Source organism: Adiantum capillus-veneris, chromosome 26, assembly GCF_014529385.1.
Source record: "Adiantum capillus-veneris isolate H3 chromosome 26, ASM1452938v2, whole genome shotgun sequence".
Classification (NCBI taxonomy): Eukaryota; Viridiplantae; Streptophyta; class Polypodiopsida; order Polypodiales; family Pteridaceae; genus Adiantum; species Adiantum capillus-veneris.
The window spans coordinates 22,219,856-22,242,387 of NC_140956.1; the positions used below are offsets into that span (position 1 = coordinate 22,219,856).

Sequence of the window (22,532 nt, forward strand, 5' to 3'; positions counted from 1 at the left end):
ACGCCTACCCGACTCACGTTTCGAACACATATCCCCCAACATATTTGGTGAACCCGACGTGAAACGAGCCGGGGTGGGAAAGTTTGTCAGAGAGGATGACAAAGACATGTCAAGTAGAGATGATGCAGCTATTTGATGCCTTCTTGTAGCAGCAGCAGGTTACTTATGAACAATTTGGTTGAGACAAAGAAGATTTATTGCAAGGATTTGCTCAAATGGATGAAGCCAAATGAAGCAAGCAAAAGTAGAAGCAGCATTGGATAAGGTTTATGCTGAAAGAGGTACATTCGACGGTTATGATAGTGATGGATATCTTGCATGCTACAGATCTAAGATGGAGCTTATGGGTATTCCAGCTAAGCATATGATCAAGGAGTTTGACCGGTTAGTAGCTCCAGAATAACTGAATAAATTTGAAGAAGCAATTGTACAAGTGGGTGATCGGCACATAGCCTTGGAAATAGAGCAGATGACTCAACAGAAACAGGGTACTTTTAGTAAAGGTGATGGAGATCAATTACAGACAATTAGCTATGATAAATTTTGGGAGGAGATTCATGCAAGAAGTAAAGCTAGAGCAGATGAAGCTTTGCAAGTATCAGATTTAGCCTCAGAGGATCATGCTTCAGATGAAGATAGAGATAATTCTCCTGTGTCTATCTATGCAAATGTTTGTAAATAAATCCAAGTCAAGCTTGAAGCTGTTGTGGATGAGTGACCGCTTGAAAATGATAAGTTATTGCAAATTGCAGATGATCAAGGGATTGCAGAGATGGTTTATGTAAAGCTTGGGATTCCATATTCGACAAATCGAGTTATGCCATTGAATAAGGATGGTAATATACACGGTCTATAGATACACGAGGATTCAATTGGCTTGGATGTGCTAGAGCAGATATCTATTGAAGCTGCAGATGTACATGGTTTGGCTGTGTGAGAGGAGATATCTGATGAAGTTGAAGATTTGCATGGCTTATCTGTACTAGATGAAGTTCCACAGGCGGAGTATAAATGGAATAGTCTAGATCTGCTGCTAGATGAGCTGGGTGAATCTACAGAGGGACGCATACAAGTGCATAATTACAATCATATACATGTGCATATGGATGACGCGCTAGATTCACCACTTGATGCATACATATTTTGTAATCTTGACTTTAAACCGATGGTAAGTGAACTTGAAGTACCCAAGTATACATATTACTCAGTGCTTAGTATCAGTTCAGAGGGGGTGCAGGAAGGTGTGGTGCAGTCATACAATGATCTTGTTAATTATGATGATGCTCTTACTAGGAAGATTAATGACATCTTTGAGACGCATGCGAGATTTGTGCTGATGCAGTTGAACGATATTTGATGGAGAGTAAAAGGGATGCAGAGTGTTTAACCAAACCGATGATCTCTATGCATGCTAATACTTATTTACATCAAGGTTCAAAGAGTTTACAGGTTTATGTGGACTAAGATATACAAGCTTTACAAGATTCTTTGCCGATTGAGAAAGATCTAGAGCTTATTTCTCTTTTGGATGATGCTTTAAGAGAGTTTTCTGTTCCATATGGAAAGAATGTATGAGGCTTGCATTTCATAGGCAACTTAGAGCAACGAAAAGAAGCAAATGATAGAGAACTCTTGAAGATACTTGATGAAGCTCTAGAGGATTTCAAGATTATCAGGGATGACGTACCTACAGCCTTTCAGGTACTAAACAATGATTTGGATGCCATGAACAGAGATGGTTTCTTGTTGCATACTAATACCTCCCATGCCAGAGGGGGTGATGTCAATTCAGTACTACCTATTTGCTTCAGTTTGATGATCATCTATCGATCAGTGATACATGTGGTTATATGGAATGTTACAAAGATATGATGAGCATGTTTGTTAAGTATCTTATGCCATTTGATCCAGGAGGACATCGATCAGTGATACATGTGGTTATATGGAATGTTACAAAGATATGATGAGCATGTTTGTTAAGTATCTTATGCCATTTGATCCAGGAGGACATGGTTATGTATTTGCCCTATGGCAGTTGATCTATATGCCGTAGGATCGTGGTAGAGTTCTAGATGCTTACACATTATGGCAATCTGTTTACAGGTTTTACAATGCTGCAACAAGTCTATGGGCTTTTGGATGGTTACACTTCATTGATGGAAAAATTTTGAGTTTTCCCTTTGATCCTAGAGGCTTATGACTGCTTGACGTCAAATTTTTGATGGTTATTGGTAGCATGCTTACAGTGGACCATTGCTTGCATGCCAGCTAGTTTTATACTTACAGTTTTTGAGGATGGTTGGCACATGCCGGAGGATGTGTAGGTTTAGAGGGGGTGGATGTCGTGACGCTCCGTGTCCACAATGTGAAGCTCAATCAAGACACAATTTTTGGGCATTATCATTCCTTAGGCGGAATCATCGTGATTGCAAAGACATGCTCGACATTGTAGTACAAGAAATGTGTAACAGACTTGGACACTCCAAGTCAAGATTCTACCGCGACACGAGAGAATCACTTAAAATACTTCACAACTTTAAAATCACAGTTCAATTTGGTCGACACGGCCCGGCGTAGTTCCGTGCCAAGAGAGATTGGCCCCAAAGACTAGCGCCCCTTTCGGTATGTCTTTTATATTGATATTTGAGCAAAGTACAACTCCCGCAGGAACCTCTGCTCTTAGACTCTGCGTCTAGATGCTTTGAAGAGTGAGGCCCTAAGGGCTCTTTTATTCTTACAAGGGATGCCAAAAGCAGAGCCCCAAAATCAAAAGCAATTAAACTCCAAAGTTTTCAAACTTTAAAAGCTTATAAAATAAAGCAATTGTTTCAAAAGCAATTGATCCCAAAAGGGCTTTCAAAAGCATCAGCGTGATTTGCGAAAATCCATACAGCATGGCAGCGTGATTTCCGGCCTTGCCACGTCAGCACCGTACCGACTGCCATGTCAGTATGTCAGCGTGATTTTCGAGATTTTGCCACGTCAACAGGGCAGCGCAATTTTTTGCCAGCCAAGGATGGTGTGTGTGTTGCTCTATTGTCCCACTGTGTTTGTGTCCAGGGTCATTCCTGCCACGTCACTAGTTTGTGACATACCCCCTCTTGAAAGCATTGTGATCGCCCTCGATTACGCCTGCAAAATAGATAGAGGCCATAAATTGTCTTAGTAGACACTGACTGTTTGTACCGACGCACTAGGGACAACACATCTAGCACATGTACCAATTGACAATCACATTACAGGACATCACAAGACATCACTTGACATCGCAGGACATCACATTCAACAATCATTCCAAATCTCAAACCATGACTGTCAACTACATATTTAGTAACCACATCTAGATCCATTCTGGACCTCATTGATGTCAAGTTAACTAATCCCATATTACGATCATGTCTACAGAGATTTTCTCGACTCAAGAACTGTCGTGTGCAAGTAATCATTCACCTCAAGCACTATCATGTGCGAAAAATCTTTCACCTCAAGCACTATCGTGTGCGAGAAATCTTTTCCGAGTATCCCAATCCATCACTAAGTTCATACTGAACAGAGTGGTCCAGTCATTCATTCCATTGAATCAGTCGTGATTCATGATTCGTTATCAGGTTCTTTCACGAGCTGTCATTGCTCAATCTTATTCTTAGTCCTGCTCTTTTTTTTCCAAATTCTTTCAGACAACATCAGTTTTTATTCAAAATTCAAGATCATATTCCAAAACAAAATTTTTGTTTCATAAATCCATAAAGCAAAATAATGCTAATTCAAAAAGCTGTTTTGGAACGAGTATCGATACTTTGTAGTCATGTGTCCTTGTTCTCCACATTCAAAACACTTCCTTGCTTCGAAATATTCATCTCTTTGGTCTTCTGTCATCTTTTTGTCGATTGTTTCTGCTATGACTTGTTGAAGGTTCATCTGATGGGTAAGTCAATTTATCCGAACGTATAGCAAATCTCTGCTTTGCAATTTTGAGACGAGATTTAGCACTCGCTGCCTGCTGCCGCTTGCTCTCCCTCCCTCGCCAGCACTTGTCGCCCCCCCTTCCGCCATCGCTAGGTGGCCCCCCCCCCCGCTGTCCTTGCGCCGCCAGCATCCTCTGCTGCGCGTGCACTGTCTCCCGCCCTCCCCTTGCCTTGCATTGCCCTCCCTGTCCGCCCCTCAGCCACCTGCCCGCTCACTGCCCGCCATCCCCTCGTTGCCGCTGCCAGCCCGCTACCCTCACACTTTGCCATTTTCAGCTCGGCCCCGCGCCCACCCCCCCACCCCGCCCACCCCCCCGTTATCTTCGTTCTCTGCCACTCTCGTGCTGAAGTTTTCTTGTGATTGGCTCTGACAAGTGATGGTTTCTGAACAGTGCTTGTTGGAGCTCTTTTGCGGAGAAAATTTCTTTCCGTTTCTTCTCCGACACAACAACAGACATAGATGGAGGCTCAAGCTCCACCACAGAGGGACTCTGATGAAGTCCCCTCGCCCGACCCCGCTGAGCCCACCTTTCCACTTGCTCTTACTCCGACAGAGCAAGCGAGCCTAGTCGCAGAGGTGGATCGTCTGTAGGCGACTTCCGTCATCTGCAAGATTCTCGGCACCAGACCTAGTAGAGGAGAGCCGCGTGACCTTCTCCAGGCCCGCCTTCTTGCAGAGGTAGGCAAGATCTTGGACGTTCAGATCCTTGGACGAGGCTACTACATGATTGAGTTCGAGACCCCCAAGATGGCGTCCAAGGTCATTGCCATGAGTCCATTGACCATCCGAGCAGCTTGAGCCCACTTTCGACAATGGAGACATGGTTTTGACCCTGCTTCAGATGTTCTGGTAGAGGAGGCAGACTTCCCCATCTCCATCTGCTTTCTTGGTTTGCGGAGGGAGTACCTACCACTCTTGTCCAGGATAGGCTCAGTGATTGGGACTCTCCTGGAGACACCTTGCACGGCAGCCTCAGTAGCTGCCAAGGCGGCCGACATTCCCTCATTTCGCGTTCTGGTTGGGGACACTCACACTCTCCCGAAGGTCATTCTTCTGCCTCGGGTGAGTGGGGGTTGGTTTAGACAGAGCGTGGAGTATTTGGGTGTCCCGAACCAGTGCGTCATTTGTTGACAGATGGGCCATCTTGCGAAGGCCTGTTTATAACCGGCCTGTACAACGTAGAGGGCGGTACTATTTCAATTACCTGTTTACTTTACACAGAGCACTGAGAAGGGAAGAGAACACAGTTGCGTCCAGCGACTAGAATGTCACTGCGCACACGAGACCGACACCCTGTAGGCCCCAAAGACTGGCGCCCCTTTCGGTATTTCTTTATTCAAATTAAGGTAGACGATCCGACCACTTAGCACAAGCTTTCACAAAGCTGTCCAAACCTGGCGAGGGCTGAAAACGCAGGTTTTCGACCGGATTTCGACAACATAACGGCGCAAAAACCCTTGTAAGTCAAAAACACCTGTCTAGGACGGATTCCCTCGATATCTGGAAGCTTTCTGGTGAGCTGTCACAGAAATTCAGCGGGCTGTAATTCTCTGTTTTTCACTGCCGAGAGCTCAAAAGCCTGTACACGCATCCCAAGGCTCTCACGAGGCTCCCCGGATGTTCCCTTGCAATTTAGGTCCGAAACCCTAAACCTGCAGAAAAACACAGCAGGCTGTAATTCCCTGTTTCGGATCGTTTTTAGCGGAGTGAACACGCCAACGCGTGTCCCAAGGGCTCCCGCACGCAATGGGACAGTTCCCCTGTGAATTGGACGAGTTTTCACGCGAGAAAACTCTCCAAACTCGCAATCTTTCGTGATGGAATTGTGCGTACCTGTGGGGGATTAGCAATTAGCTAATCCGGTTCCTGTTCAGAAGGCTCTTGCCTTGGCAAACGCGCATAAAACCCCAGAACTATACATAGGTCAAATGAGAAGCCCACTAGTGGGGCATAACATATTGTACGTAGGGGAGAAAGAGAGCAGTATGTAGCGTGCGGGGCATCACTCCCGTCACCATACTATGCATAGAGGGCAAGGTAAGCATTCCATAGTACCTGTACCTGCTACAATCCACCTGAGGCTGTAATTGGCGCCCCCTTTGATGATATGCAGCTCGTTTTTGCCTCCCAGAGTGGCAGAATCGCTCACAGACTGACACGTTGCCCAGTTTCCGAGTTTGGGCTTTCCCTGCTAAAAATATCTCAACTGGTGCGTCAGTTGACTTGGCAGCAGAGCAATAAAATGTTCCCCTTGTCATTCCAGAGCTCATGACGCGAACTCATTTTCCGGTCAAAAATAGCAGTTCCCTAAATTTTAGGAGATGCTTCCATGGCGTCCCTATCGGTCTCTTGACCATCATTGAAGACTACCATTTGACCAACATCTACAATGTGGGTTAATTTACTGGCCCCTTTCAACTTATAAAGTTGCAGTGACTTGACGAGTGGCCCAAATTCCAGTTTGGCGCACACGAGCTTCCATACTCATAAGAATTCAGTGCTTACTGGCCCGGGCAGTCCCTGTCTGACCGACCTAGATCCCCGATGTGAGAAACCCATTTGGCTGCAGCCGTTTCACACTGGCCATGCAATGTCCACTTGCACCTTTTCAAGGGTTTTGGGACAAACAAGTAAAAATAAAATAAATATATCTAATACTTATTTACGGAAGGCAACAGGAAAAATACACCTCCTTGTGACACACCCCACCCTTGAAATACTGCAAGCGACCTCGCTTGCATGCCAATAATACATGCAGATATCTCCTGATATCACATATATTCTATGATGGGAATCCAAGATATACATGCTTCCGGAAATGTAGAGTTGGACGATTAAACAATCCCACCAACCTGGTTACGACACATATATCAAGCATAGAAGTCTTCTAGTGTACGCTTGAGCACAAACTTCTCTAGCTAAATTCTGTTTGGAAAGAGTAGATACAATGGCTTAACTACTCTCTTGAGCATCATGAACCATGCTCTTGCCTTGCTCCAAAAAGGTTGCATCAAGTCACTGTGGGTTCCATTTGAAAGGCTTCAAGATACAATTGCAATAGCTGAGGTGAATCAAGCAATTCAGACTCTTCCATCCATTTGGCATCTAATGATGGATAGTTCTTGAACTTCACCAGATAGCGTCTTGCAACCTTTCCTCTAACCTTTCTTTCTTTATGTGCCAATATCTGTTCAGGAACAAGGATTTCATCCAATTCTTCCACTTCGGGTTGTTCCTCATCAAGCATATTCTCTGGCACATCACCAACAAAGGGCCTTAGAAGGCTGACATGAAAAGAATTATGTATTTTCCAGCCTTCTGGTAGCTTTAACCTGTAAGCTACATCGCTGATCTTTTCTGAAATCTGAAAAGGACCATGATATCGCATACTGAGCTTAGGAAACAAGCGTTCCTTGCATTTCCTTTTCCTTAACCTGGCCTTTTCAAAGCGCAAAAGTACCCAATCACCAAGTGAAAATACAAGTTCACGACGGTGACGATCAGCAGCTTTCTTTTGCTTAGCCTGAGTCTTCTCAAGAGAAATCTTTATCTTCCTGTATGTTTCATCCATATCTTGCACATACTTGTCTGCCTCAAATATCTTGTCCTTAGTCTGCAAAATGGGTGGGACTTTCTTTCCTCCTTCCACTATCTCAAATGGTGCCTTACCTGTTGATGTATGCACAGTGTTATTGTAAGCATATTCAACCAATGGGAGATGGTGTTCCCAAGTTGCCTTGTGCTCTGAGACATAACATTTGAGTAGGTCCAAGACAGTAGAATTTGCCTCTTCTGACTGTCCATCAATTTGCGGATGAAACGAAGAAGAGAACTTGAGTGTAGTGCCCATGTTCTCAAACAATGCCTTCCAGAAAAGACTCGTTATACGTGGATCCCTGTCACTGACAATTGACTGAGGCATCCCATGATATTTAAAGATATTGCTCATGAATATCTTGACCATGTGTTCTGGCTTTATCTTCTTCCTAACAGGAATGAAATGGGCCTGCTTACTGAACCTACAAATGATAGTCCAAATCCCATCATTTCCTGTTTGCGTCCTTGGAAGATCAAAGATAAAGTCCATTGCTATACTTTCCCATGGCCTATCAGGGATCGGCAATGGCTGCAACAATCCTGGTTGCTTTTATCTGTCAAATTTGACTTTTTGGCATACTAAGCATGATCTTACAAATGTGTCAACATCTTGACGTAAAGCTGGCCAATAGAAGAATGCCTCAACCCCTTTCACTGTCGCATCAATTCCACGATGCCCAGCATAAGGTGGAGCATGACTTTCCATCAAAATCTTTGGCCGTAACTGTTTAGTAACGCATAACTTTCCATGCATCATGAGAAAGTCATTCTTAAGCATATAGTGCTCATGATGTTGCCCATCAACAAGCTGGTCATAGATCCTTGCAAAATCTGACTCTTCAGCATATTGTGTCTTCATTTCGTCTAGTTCACAATGGTACGGAATTGACACTGCTGAAATTTGGGGCTTTCGTGACAACGCATCAGCCACCACGTTCTTTTTCCCTTGCACATGCACAATCTGAAAATGGAACATTGACAAGATGTTTGCCCATCGCATGTGCTTCTCAGACAACTTCGTCTGTGTAAGAAAATATCGCAAGGTTTGATGATCCGTTTGGACAACAAAATCAGCCCCTAGCAAATAGTGTTTCCAACTAGTGAGAGCATGAATTACTGCCAGCAATTCTTTCTCATAGACTTGCAAGTTCCTTTCAGTCTTCAAAAGAATTCTGCTCTCATATGCGACTTCTCGGCCATTCTGCATTAAAACTGCACCAAGACTATGCCACACGCATCACATTGAACCACAAAGATCTGGCAAAATAATTACCGGATCTGAAGTCAGCTTCTCTTTCAAGTGTTTGAACGCTAAAATTTCCTTGGCTGTCCACTTGAAAGTAACTCCTTTTCCTTGCAGTGCATGGAGTGGAGAAGCAATCTCAGCAAAATTTCGGATGAACCTCCTATAGTAGGAACATAAGCCTAGAAAGCTTCGAATGTCATGTACGGACTTCAAGTCTGGCCATGACCTAATTGCTTCCACTTTAGCGGGATCCATGCGTACCCCATCCTTTGAAACAATGTGCCCAAGGAAGTGAATCTCTTGCAAAAAGAATTCACTTTTCTTCGCATTAATGAGTAGCCTATTGTTGCGTAGCTCATTGAAAACTGCGGTCAAGTGATCCCTATGCTCCTCTTCAGACTTTGAGTAGACAATCATGTCATCAAAGAAGGTACCCACGAAGTTTCTATGTGGTCTAAAAATTCTATCCATCATTCTATTAAATGTGGCGGGAGCATTTGTGAGACCAAATGGCATGACAAGAAACTCATAGAGACCAAATGTTGTCCTGAACGCAGTCTTATGGACATCTTCTGGTCTAATGCGTATCTGATGATACCCGCTCTTTAGGTCTATTCTTGTAAACAATGACGCTCCCTCAAGCCGATCAAGAATGTCATCTATCCTCGGTATGGGGAACCTGTTCTTGATAGTATTCTTATTCAAGGCGCGATAGTCAATGCACATGCGCCATGAACCATCCTTCTTCTGCACTAAGAGTACAGGCGAACAAAAAGGGGATGAACTGGGCTGAATCAGCCCCTTCTCTAAAATCTCGTTGACCTGACCCATAATCTCTTTCTGCTGGGCTGCACTAACCCTGTATGGTGGTCTATTCGGTGGACTAGAACCTGGCACAAGATCTATAGTATGATCCTCAGGTCTCTCAGGAGGTAACTCCCCTGGCAAAGAGTCTGAATAACAATCACTGAAACCACTCAAAAAAGTTGACCTGTCTTTATCTAAGGTAGACAAATTAGATACAACTTGAGGTACTTCTTTTGCAAAGATCAAGTACGCAGAAAGATGATTCTTTATTACAGATGAAATAGCAGAAGCAGAAACAACTGGAACAGACTCGCCTTTAAGCTTTACATCAAGGACATGAGTCTTTCCTCTATGTACAAGGGTAATCTTTTTGTTGTAAGTATCCACCATAGCATGCAACTTGTAACACCATGGGATACCCAATAACACATCACAGCCCTCAAGCGGCATAATATGAAATTCTTCCGCATCCACATAGCTCTAAATGTGCAGACGAAGCTTTCCCAGAATGGGAGTAACAGGCTCTGAATGTCCTGGGCATGCCAAACCTGCTTCCCCTATCATACCCATCTCTTCTGCACGAATGCCCAACTTTGATGCCAATTTTGGTGATATGAAATTTGCACGGGCTCCTGGATCAAAGAAAACCAGCACTGTCTGGTCTCTAACTTTGCCCCAAGCTCTGCATAGCTCAGTGGCATCTGTGTTTGGCTGATCTCCAACCAAATCTGGAACAAGTCCTGCACTCGGCTTTGGCTTCTTCCCTTCATGGTCTGACTTGTCATCCTTATCCTGTGACTTCTTCTGTGGGCACTCATTTGCAAAGTGTCCTTCCTGTTCACAAATGTAGCATTTCTTGGCCTCCCTAAGAGCTTTCCTTTCTTGAAAAGTTTTGCCAGAAAAATGCCTTTTTTGTCCTTGTCCTCGTTCCGAAGAAGATTTAGACTGCTTCTTGGACGTATCAGCTTCTTGAGTGGAGGGCTTCTTTGTAGGAGACTCAGAAGGCTTTGCTGCAACATTGCCCTTGGCTGAAAACTGTTTGCCCTGGGACCCTTTCTTGTGGCTATTAAATCCATCGGAATCTCCCTTCGACAGATTACTGGCCACCCTTGCATTCTCTATCAACTGAAACATATTCATGACAGAAGTCTTTGTGCAATAGTCCCTGATTTTCTTGGGCAATCCGCAACAGTACTTCTTTATCTGTTCTGACAATGGCACAAACCTGTAAGAGGTGACTGGCAACAATGCGGCCCAAAACCATTTATTGTACTCTTCCAGATCTGCACACTGTTTAGCATTCAACTCGTGCCATTCCGTCATCACATCCACTTCAAAAGTGTTTGTCAACCATGTAGGCACAAAAAGTTGTTTGAATTGGACCCACGTTGTTGGGGCTTGACCTTGGTTCAACAATGCGGTCCACCATTGAAGCGCATTCCCCTTCAAGAAAGTGGCAGCCTTGCGTATCTTTGAAGATTCCGTGAAGTTTCCTCCAGCATAAGCTGCATCGAACTGCTATATGAAGGTCAAAGCCTTCAATTGGTCCTCAATTCCTCTGAAAGTTTCAAACTTCACTCCCTGCCCACCTTCCTTGTAATCCTTAGGCTGACTCAAAGGAGCCGCATTATCATAAACAGGTGCCTGTAGCAGTGGTGCTCCATGAGTGTTCATTCCAGCACTCGCATCAACTGTTTTCCTTGTCATATCTGCATTTTGTACGTATGGCTGCGAAAAACCAGCCATACCAAATTGTGTTCCAGGCACTCGAAACTGGCCATAGGCACCCTGAAAACCAGGTTGGACACCCATGTTCGCGTACATAGGGTTACCCATGCCTGTTTGCATTGTCCCGAACACATTCCCTGGCATATAACCTGTGGAAGGTCCAGCCATATCTTGAAACACTGAACCACCTCCAAAATAACCAGGATAAGTATTAGGTAATGGAAGGGTCTGACGCATAGCCTATTCATTGCTCCCTTGACCATTCACAAACGGTTCCTGTCCAGCTAAAGCAAGTTGCTTTGGATCATTGGACACCGCTAGTTGCTCAACCACATGGGCTTTCCCTCGAGCATCATGAGTCCTCTGCGCATTGGAAATCTCCTTTTCCTGCAACGGCTCAGTCATGCCCTGTGTAGGAGGTTGAAAACCGTGTGTCAGAGCCTGTAAGAATTCCTGCATCCTTGGGTTGTTAGCCAACTGCTGAAACATGTCCTTGCAACAACGCAGTTGAGTTCTAAACAACCTGTCCTCTTCTTGAAGAGTTGAAGGAATTTTCTCTGTGCCATGTGAGGAAGATCCCTCTTCAGGTACTTGGTCTCTCTTCTCTGCCATATCGACAAGCTCTGTGTTGCTTTCACCCACAACAATCCACGCTGCACTTTTTGAAGAAAAAGTGACTATCCCGTCAATGGAACCATATAACCGGCTTGTACAACGTAGAGGGCGGTACTATTTCAATTACTTGTTAACTTTACACAGAGCACTGAGAAGGGAAGAGAACACAGTTGCGTCCAGCGACTAGAATGTCACTGTGCACACGAGACCGACACCCTGTAGGCCCCAAAGACTGGCGCCCCTTTCGGTATTTCTTTATTCAAATTAAGGTAGACGATCCGACCACTTAGCACAAGCTTTCCGAGGCTGAAAACGCAGGTTTTCGACCGGATTTCGACAGCATAATGGCGCAAAAACCCCTGTAGGTCAAAAACACCTGTCTAGGACGGATTCCCTTGATATCTGGAAGCTTTCTGGTGAGCTGTCACAGAAATTCAGCAGGGTGTAATTCTTTGTTTTTCACTGCCAGGAGCCCAAAAGCCTGTACACGCATCCCAAGGCTCTCACGAGGCTCCCCTGATGTTCCCTTGCAATTTAGGTGCGAAACCCTAAACCTGCAGAAAAACACAGCAGGCTGTAATTCCCTGTTTCGGATCGTTTTTAGCGGAGCGAACACGCCTACGCGTGTCCCAAGGGCTCCCGCACGCAATGGGACAGTTCCCCTATGAATTGGACGAGTTTTCACGTGAGAAAACTCTCCAAACTCGCAATCTTTCGTGATGGAATTGTGCGTACCTGTGGGGGATTAACAATTAGCTAATCCGGTTCCTGTTCAGAAGGCTCTTGCCTTGGCAAACGCGCATAAAACCCCAGAACTATACATAGGTCAAATGAGAAGCCCACTAGTGGGGCATAACATACTGTACGTAGGGGAGAAAGAGAGCAGTATGTAGCGTGCGGGGCATCACTCCCGTCACCATACTGTGCATAGAGGGCAAGGTAAGCATTCCATAGTACCTGTACCTGCTACAATCCACCTGAGGCTGTAATTGGCGCCCCCTTTGATGATATGCAGCTCGTTTTTGCCTCCCAGAGTGGCAGAATCGCTCACAGACTGACACGTCGCCCAGTTTCCGAGTTTGGGCTTTCCCTGCTAAAAATATCTCAACTGGTGCGTCAGTTGACTTGGCAGCAGAGCAATAAAATGTTCCCCTTGTCATTCCAGAGCTCATGACGCGAACACATTTTCCGGTCAAAAATAGCAGTTCCCTAAATTTTAGGAGATGCTTCCATGGCGTCCCTATCAGTCTCTTGACCATCATTGAAGACTACCATTTGACCAACATCTACAATGTGGGTTAACTTACTGGCCCCTTTCAACTTATAAAGTCCAGTGACTTGACGAGTGGCCCAAATTCTAGTTTGGCGCACACGAGCTTCCATACTCATAAGAATTCAGTGCTTACTGGCCCGGGCAGTCCCTGTCTGACCGACCTAGATCCTTGATGTGAGAAACCCATTTGGCTGCAGCCGTTTCACACTGGCCATGCAATGTCCACTTGCACCTTTTCAAGGGTTTTGGGACAAACAAGTAAAAATAAAATAAATATATCTAATACTTATTTACGGAAGGCAACAGGAAAAATACACCTCCTGGTGACACTGTCCACGGAGGAGGCCTCGACCTACATCACAGACTCAGCCCCAGTCACACATGCAGAGCCACCCTCTGAGCATGGGGCTCCAGCAGAGGAGGGATGGCAGCAGGTTCGTGGTCGACGACAGCAATGGCCACATCGACAGCCTGGCACTCGGTGTGGTCCTCACGCACTTGCCCAACAGCAGTAGTGGGTTCCCACGGGAAACCGCTTCGGTCCTCTTGAGCAAGATGAGGTCCCTGCTCGAGCCCCCAGCTCAGCTTCACCCTTGACAGCCCCTCCTCCCCCAAGAGTTCCCCCCCCTCCTCATCATCCTCCCCTACGTCTCCTGCTCCCGCCGCCTCTTCCTCTCGTCCCTCTACCTCTGCCGCTCCCCCCCACCCCTCTTCTCCCCCTCTTCCCTCTGCTCCTACACCCCCCCCTCCCGCTCTAGTTCCACAATCGACCCAGGGGACAGGGCCATCCCCTGCTACTAGGAGATCTCTCGGCAGCGCCTTTGCCACGAGTCGCTTGGCGAGAGAGGGACAACCTTTTTTGCGACCCCCTCTACAGGTACAGATGTCTCCCTTTGCAGCAGTCCCTCATGGTCTGACGAGCTTCGACATTTGGAGCCGATGGGACTTCTTTGACTAGGACGTTACACGTTTTCTCGGCGACTCCTTAGCAGACCATGAGGCAGCCCGCTTCAGGGTTCATGTTCTGTTCCTTGCAGCTAGGGGGATAGAGGCCTTGGACTCAGCGGTTGGCTTCTCTTTTCCCCTTTGCGGCAGGACCAGACTGAGTGGACTCTCGACTCAGTGTTGGAGTGGTTGCATACAAAGGTCCTAGAGTTCTCTCACCACATGGGAGACCTAGGGGTTACAGACTTTCTTTCTACTCTCTGGCCATTGGCCAAGTTTGCGGTGACTCCTCTAGATGCAGCAGGATGTAGACACATTGTGGTTCACCTCTCATTCATGAGGACTCCTGGACAGAGGAGGTTGCTTTACGTACGGCTCGGTCTACTTGGGCTTGGGCCATGCACTCGTTGCAGTCACGCCTATCTAGAGGACGCTCGGATGCGGATTACTCTCTATCCAAGCCAGCCTCGAAGATAGCACGTTTAGCTGCTGCGGCAGCATTTGTTCTCTCTCACTCCCCATGAGGATCGTCTCATGGAACGTGCAGGGACTTGGTGGGCCCCAGTTTCAGCGTCGGCGGGGCCGACTGCGTCAGGAGCTTCAGCGCTGCCTTGTGGGAGGAGAGATTGATCTCCTTATGCTACAGGATCATCATCTGTGTGAGAGCCACATTAGACATTGTGGTCAGCTCTTGCGTGGACGATATGATTATTTTTGGTCAGCTTCTTTTGGACCTGGAGGCGTCCAGAGTGGGGTATGTATGACTATTGCGGATTCTTTGCAGCAGGCCATTGTGGGCAGAGGGATTATTGTGCCAGGCAGGGCTCAGTGGATGACTATGCAGGTTCAGGGTTGCATTGTGGGCTTCCTGAACATAAATGCGCCCAATGTGGCGAGTGCACGAGCAGAGTTTTGGTCACAGATTGTTGAGTCTCTACCGCAGGCAGAACATTAGTGCATAGGGGGTGACATCAACATGTTGGAGGACCCTTCTGACAGGATTGGTGGTAGCCATGCTACCATGCATGGAGTTGAGCTGGCAGCTTGAGAGAGGTTTTGTATGACTCTGAGGGTCTCGGATGTGTGGCAGCACTCTTGTTCTGTGAGGCTCCCAGACAGCTTGGCCTTCTCACGTTCGGACCGTAGAGTGGGAGGAGTGAATCTATCGCTGATAGATCACTTCTACACTAGTGACCATTTCAGTGACTTGGGTGGGACAGTTGGAATTCTTGCAGGGACTTCCTTCTCGGACCATGCACCAATGATCCTCAGAGTGGCAGACAGACAGAGAAGGAGGAGCACGATGCTTCGCATCCCTGAGAGGGTCTTGCTAGACTCTGCACTCAGAGAGCGAGTAGAGGCTCTCTGGACAGAGAGCTTGGACATGCAGGATTCTCCTGCTGACAGAGTGGCCTCAAGACTAGCTCAGATTAGTCGTTTCTTTCTCTAGGAGTCTTTGGCTTGCCTGGCTGCAGCGAGAGAGGAGGAGCAGCGTCTCAGACGGGGCGTTGCTTCCTTGCAGAGGATGCAGGAGCAGCATCGAGACAGTCCTTGGTTGGAGGAGTAGCTACAGCAGGCTCGCCAGGAGCTTGATAGCACAGAGAAGCGGCGCCATGAGTTTGCTTTCCATCGACAGGCATCTCAGTGGACACAGGTGGGTGACAGAGTGACTGGTGCTTTCTTCGAGGGAGTGGGACCTCGGTATACGCATGCCAAGTCAGTCAGTTGAGGAGGCCTGATGGGTTAGTTTCTTCTGAGCCAGAGGACATGCATGTAGTTGCTACGGACTTTTACCGTGAGTTACTGTCTGCAGAGCGTCAGTCAGAGCGTCAGAGGCTTGAGCTGCCACTTTAGCTTGAGGAGTTGCACACGGCTCTTAGTGCAGTCCCCCGTGGTAGCTGTCCAGGTAAGTATGGCTTGACTCCCAGTTTTTTCTTGGAGTACTGGGACTTGCTTGACCCAGATCTCTGTAGTGCTTTTTAGTACATCTTGCACACAGGAGAGATGCCTGACAGCATGAGTGAGGGTCTGATCTACCTCATTCCCAAGGAGGGTGGCTTCTTGGATCAGATTCGATAGTGGCGCCCCATCACCATCTTCAACTCAGCCTACAAAATTCTTGCCAAGGCTCTGAGTTTGAGGATCCAGCCACTTCTTGAGAGCCTTATACATGGGACTCAGACATGTTTTGTCAAGGAGCGCAGTATCCTTGACAACATCTGTACTTTTTGGGAGGAAACTACCCTAGTGCGGCTCCGTGGTGAGGATCTGGTGATTCTTCTTCTCGATTTTGAGAAAGTCTATGACAGAGTTGACCGGGACTTTCTAGAGGGCACTCTACGCAAGATGGGCTTCTCAGATGCTTGGATCAGAGGGGTGTCAGCTTTGTATAGACGGGCATACATTCAAGTACTTTTGTCAGGAGGTAGAGGTGATCGTTTCATGCTCACACGTTGGTCAGATAGGGCTGCCCTCTTGCCCCCTTCCTCTTTCTGTTCTATGCTGAGGTGATGAGCAGGTTTTTGGTGTCAATACCTTTGGGCACGGAACTACGCCTGGCTTTGTTGTCTTTTGTGAATTGTTTTAAGTGAATCTCTGTTGTGTCGCAGTAGAATCTTTCTTGGGGTGTCCAAGTTTGTTATAGCTGTCCCAACTTATGGTCCCTTTCTGACGGCGCCCAAGGGAGACAAGAAAAATAAAAATGCACTAAATGGCTGACTTGTACGAACGCCGCAAATCATGCTAACATGTTGATGTGGCAGGCCGTACGGAATCCCGCAAAACGCGCTGATGACAGGTGCTGATGTGGCAGCGTATGGATTTTTGCATTTTTCGTTGGCAGCTTTTGGGCCAGTAGCTTTTGAGTTTGAAGCTTTTTGATGTATTGCTTTTGGAGAGTCCATGGGCCTTGAAATATGAACCCAGGGCCACTCTTTCACTTAGTTTGTTGACGAGAAGCTGAGCAGAGAGGACCCTTGGACTGTGTACTTTGCTCAAGCATCAATACAAAATAAATATCGAAAGAGCACCAGACTTTGGGGCCAATACCTCTGGGCATAGAACGACATCAGACCATGTCGACTCTATTTAAATTGTGATAAAGTTTGTGAAGTGTTTAAGTAATTCTCTCATATGTCATGCCAAATTCTGACTTGGGGTGCTCAAGTCTGTAACAATGGTATGAGAGCTCAACCGATTTTCCTTTCACCAGGAAATCGGATCCTTTTTACCGTGACACACATGGATTCAAGTGATGAATCCCGCAAGAATCAAACGAGCCCACTCGGCAACTTTGGAATGTGTGAAAGCATGGAAAATTCAAATGGACAATGACCACTTTCTATCGATCCAGAAGAAGAATATGCGCCACCGCGGCCTACGGAGTATGAAGGAATGGAGATGCAACATCAACAACAGGTTGATTCTTGTGCTAAGCAGATGCTCTTGTATTCAAAGGATCCCCAATATGCAAAATGCTTGACCAAGCATCCGATCGACAAAATGCATACTTGGTGGCGTACAACCATCAACTCACCTTTAAAGCCTGCTCCGCGGGTGTATATTGAAGATGAACTTGACGATGTCATAGAATGACGAGTCAATCAAATTTTGAGGACCACAAAGCATTCGAAGAGACGCAGCAAGGGAACAGACTACCGTGGTTACTTGGGTCGTTAGTCTTCTTTTGCAAGTGCACGAAAATCAAAGACACATGTACGTTTTGAGGGTGTTTCCAGTTCTCCTCATCCTCTTCTGACATTTCAAGCAGCTCCTCTGATTCAAGTGATGAGAACCGAAAGAGCAGGAAACGAAGAAAGACTTAGAGACACGGTAAGAACAAGAAAAAGGCCAAGAAGAGCAGATCCCCCGAAGATATCCAAAGTTTTTAGACAATCCTGAGGAGGATTCATCCTCTTCCGAGAGTTCGGACTTTGATGACCAGTTGTTTTATTCAAAGAGGAAGCACTTTTATAGAGTCAATCAATATGATTTTCTCGAGGATAAGAGCAAGAAGACTAAAGAATTCAAGGAGGGTGGACAAGCACTAAAATTTGATACCTTTCCAGGCTTTCAAGATGCTCACAAGGCCCTTGCTTTTAGTTTGACATAGCTTTTTTTGGAGGGCGCTAGTCAGAGCACTCCAAGATCAGGAGGGCAACATCCTATTTGAAAGGAAATGCATGCACATGGTAGATTACTCTTCTGTTATGAAAAGAGCACCGACAAAGTGGCTAAAATTCAAGCGACTTTTCATTTCCTCGTGGCTCACTCAAGATTACGAACGTGATGTGATTACTGCTTGGAATCATCTTCGGATGACCAAAGGAGGTACGGATCTTTATTGTGAGATATTTTGGGATGTTTTTCTATTTGCCTCATCTTTTAAAAAGATCAGTTTTAAGTAGCAAATTGAGCGATTTTGCTGTGGACTTCCCAAAGAGATACGAGATTATTGCTTATTACACACGTCTGAGTCCATACGACAAGTGATGGGGCATGCTAAGCAAGGGCTTGCTATGGATTCGGGTAATCTGACTTATCCAATTGATCAACTTGTGACACCAAGGACCGAACAAGATTCAACAAATGATGACAAAAGAAGAGGGAAGAAAGATATACGTCCGAGATTGACAGAGGAAAAAAAAGCTGAATACCTTAAAACGGGGAAGTGCTTTGATTGTGGGGAACAAGGACTTATATCTGTACGGTGCCCCAAAAAGGCACAAGAATGACAATGACCGACATACTGAATTAGAACAGGGCGAGGAGATACTCGCTCCAGAACAGTTACTGGAACAGAAACTGAAAGGGATACTGATTTGTTGACAATATTTTGCTTTATTACTTTATGAATGAAGAACTTTGAAATGGGAATTTGCGAAGATGACTCTGATTTATGTGCGCTTTAACATGTGACTGTGTTTGAGTGTAAAGTTGAAAGACGAAATGACTGTAGCATTTTGGTCTTGAGATTCTATGGTCATGATTGCAATAAGAATTTGCTAAACACAATGCCAGGAATCATGGTCGTAGATCTTGATGGTTTCTATGTGACTTGATTGGATGTTCAGTGACTGTCGTCTTTGTGCAAGTGCTGGTCTAGTGCGTCGGTACTTAAGAGTCAGTGTCTGCTGAACTAGTTTTTGGCTGCTATCTTTTTGCAGGCGTAATCGAGGGCGATTTGTGTCGTCTAGTGCATCGGTACTTAGAGTCAGTGTCCACTGAACTATTTTTTGGCTTCTATCTTTTTGCACGTGTAATCGTGGGCGATTACAATTCTTTCGACAGGGGGGTATGTCACAAAGTGATGACGTGGCAAGACCCTAGTAGATGAAAAAAATTACTCAATAAGTTGTCCAAACTTATGGTCCCTTTTTGACGGGGCCCAAGGGACACAAGAAAAATAAAAACGTGCTGACTGGTTGACCTGGCAGGCTGTACGGACACCGCAAATCATGCTGACATGCTGATGTGGCAGGCCGTACAAAATCCCGCAAAACGCGTTGACACATGCTCACGTGGCAACGTACGGATTTCCGTATTTTTCGCTTGCAGCTTTTGGGCAAGTAGCTTTTGAGTTTGAAGCTTTTGATGTATTGCTTTTCAAGAGGCCAGGGCCACTTTTCCACTTAGTTTACTGACGAGCCTCGGACTTTGGACTTTGCTCAAGCATTAATATAAAAATAAATACTGAAAGGGACGCTGGACCTTGGGGCTAATACCTTTGGCCACGAAACTACTCCGGGCCGTGTCGACTCTGTTTAAACTATGATAAAGTTTGTGAAGTGTTTTAAGTGATTCTCTCGTGTGTCGTGCCAGATTTCCGACTTGGGGTGCTCAAGTCTGTAACAAAACACACTTGAAGTTTGCACGCGAGTATCAAATCCACCAAATACTCTTGATTTAATTAAATGGTCACCAAGAGTCTCGAAAGTAGGATTGGTTTCCTTCGTGGAAGTTGGATTACGGTTAGCGTCCATCTTAGGTGATCGTTCCTCTTGTGAGAACAAGAGAAGTTGAGCTTTGATACCACCGGTCATCCGTCCACCTGATCAGAAATTGGAAACGGAAAACTGTAATAGATCGAAAATAGATCACATTTGAGAAACTAAAGACGAGACTAAGTTCCCTGCACCTGGCGTTAGTTGTTTCTCTTATCAAGAGACAAGTTTTACAACTCTTCTTTGAAACAATGCACTCAATCCAGTTATAGGGAATGGCCATTTTCGCTTTCACACCTGTCTTACAAAGAGAAAATCTGCCAAACGTTTTAGAGAGAAAACATGAGTCAACCAAGTACACAAAATGAACATAAAAATGTCCATTCTAAGTAAACTAGGCTGGCTATAAAGAGCCTTACTTAACATGAGTAACAATGCACACAAACTAAACATGAGATGTTCATTCCTGTGGCTAGCACCCTTGATGCTGAAAGTCTCTCTTAGCAGACGGAGAATCCAGAATTAATGTTAAATGACAAAGACATTAATATAAGGGCCGACCAAACTGGTCGAATAGGTCCATGACCAGGCATAAGTGGCAAGGGAATAACCCTTGAGCCTAACCCCTTGTCACTTATGCCTGATCATGTACCTACTCGATTAGCTTGGTCGGTCCTTATATTAACTTCTAAACTTTCTGTCTTTAACATTATTTTTGAATACTCCATCTAACATTCCCAAGTTTGACTTGTGGGCAGACTCCTAGATGAAAGTCTAAGCTAGTTGCTTTCTTTGAATCTTCTACCAACTATTACCGCTTTTGGAATTTTATATGTTGTAAATTCCATCAAAATAAATAAATTGGTTATCAATGTGATAATGCAGTTTAAGGAAAAATTCAAAATTGGTGAAGTACATTAAGCTGATTTATTTTGATGATGTTACTTGTTGGGTCCAGGTGTAGGCAAAACAAACCTTATATATCGATTCACTGGAAAACCCTTCGACTCAATTCATGAGCCTACCATTGGTGCTGAGTTTGGCACAAGAACAGTGGATGTGGGAGGCAAACGCATCAAATTGATGATCTGGGATACTGTATGTATTTTTGTGTCTTCACTACTTGTGTATATAGTGTATTCATTTTTGAAGCTTCAAATAGATTGTCCTCTTAATTGATGTCTTTTGTTTACTATCATGTTGATATTGTTAACCTTGTTATTTTTGACATTCATATGATCATTTAATTCACTTATCTTCCGAGATAGGGGCTTTTGGAATTGACAATGCCTATACATAAGAGTGGATCCGCATGAACTCTTAGCCATCTGGCAAGGTTGTGGATCTCTTGAGAGGTTCTAGGTAGGAGAGAGAGAGAGAGAGAGAGAGAGAGAGAGAGAGAGAGAGAGAGAGAGAGAGAGAGATAGATAGATAGATAGATTTTATTATCGTCCTCGGAGGTCAAATATGACCTATGGGACCAAAGTTACATGTGATGTAGTATGTGTATGGCTGATGAGTGACTCTGGATGCTCCAAAATTGTAGTGATGAGAGTCGTAATGGAGAGCCCACACTTTGGCTGGGAGAGGAAAGTGTGTAGGTCTAAGTTATGGCTGAAAATGTGAGAGAAGCAAGTTCGGATGTGATCAAAAGCTGAGCACTCTAGTAGTGTGTGGTACTCAGACTCTCGAACTTGCAGTGAGCATAATGTGCACAATCTACTTGACTCTTCTCCATTGCCCCAACGCCCTATCTCGCATCGAAGGAAATGGGAGCTAAGCCGAATTGCTGCGATAGTGCGTATCGCGGACAAGGGAATAGGCTCAAGCATGTAAGTGTGAGTACGGTTTCCTCTCTCAGCGAAGAACATGGCTTTGTAGTTGGGGGCAATATAGGTGGTGTAATGTATGAAGCGTGACCCACCGGATTTCTCCCAAGCCGTAATACATTGGCGTTGTAGAAAAGCTTCATTCACTTGAGAGTCAATTGAAGCATCATGTAGCAAGTGTAATGCATCCCATCTCCCAAACCACTTCTTTATGTCTTGCATCCATCCCGTGCTCAAGATCTTGCTTTTATGCGTCTTTTGAACTTTTTTGCTTGCTTCCCATGCAATTGTAGGAAGTCGATGTGAGGGGTTTTGACGCATCTTTATCATGTACTCCACAACCCTTTCCATGCCCATAACCTCAATTGGAAGAGATCCCGACTCAAGAAGTAGGAGCATATATGGTGTTTGTGTCTTAACTTGGAGAAAGTTTGTAAGAAAACGCTTTTGGACATTCTCAAACTCTTTCCAAGTAGACTTTGAGATGCTCCTGCCCCACACTTCAACTCCATAAAGAAGAACCGGTGTCACCAATGCATCAAAAAGATACTTCTTGAGAACCCAACACTTGATGTTTCCCGCAT

General features: G+C 45.3%; 1 protein-coding gene across 2 annotated transcripts in view; it reads left to right on the forward strand.

Moving 5' to 3' along the window:
• LOC147423118 (ras-related protein RABB1a-like) overlaps positions 1 to 22,532 on the forward strand; it is a 90,554-nt gene that overhangs the window by 16,108 nt on the left and 51,914 nt on the right. For both annotated transcript variants that reach the window (XM_086501183.1, XM_086501184.1), the window contains one exon: positions 21,078 to 21,217. In XM_086501183.1, coding sequence (XP_086357309.1) covers positions 21,078 to 21,217 — 140 coding nt within the window. The remainder of the gene's footprint in view (positions 1 to 21,077; positions 21,218 to 22,532) is intronic.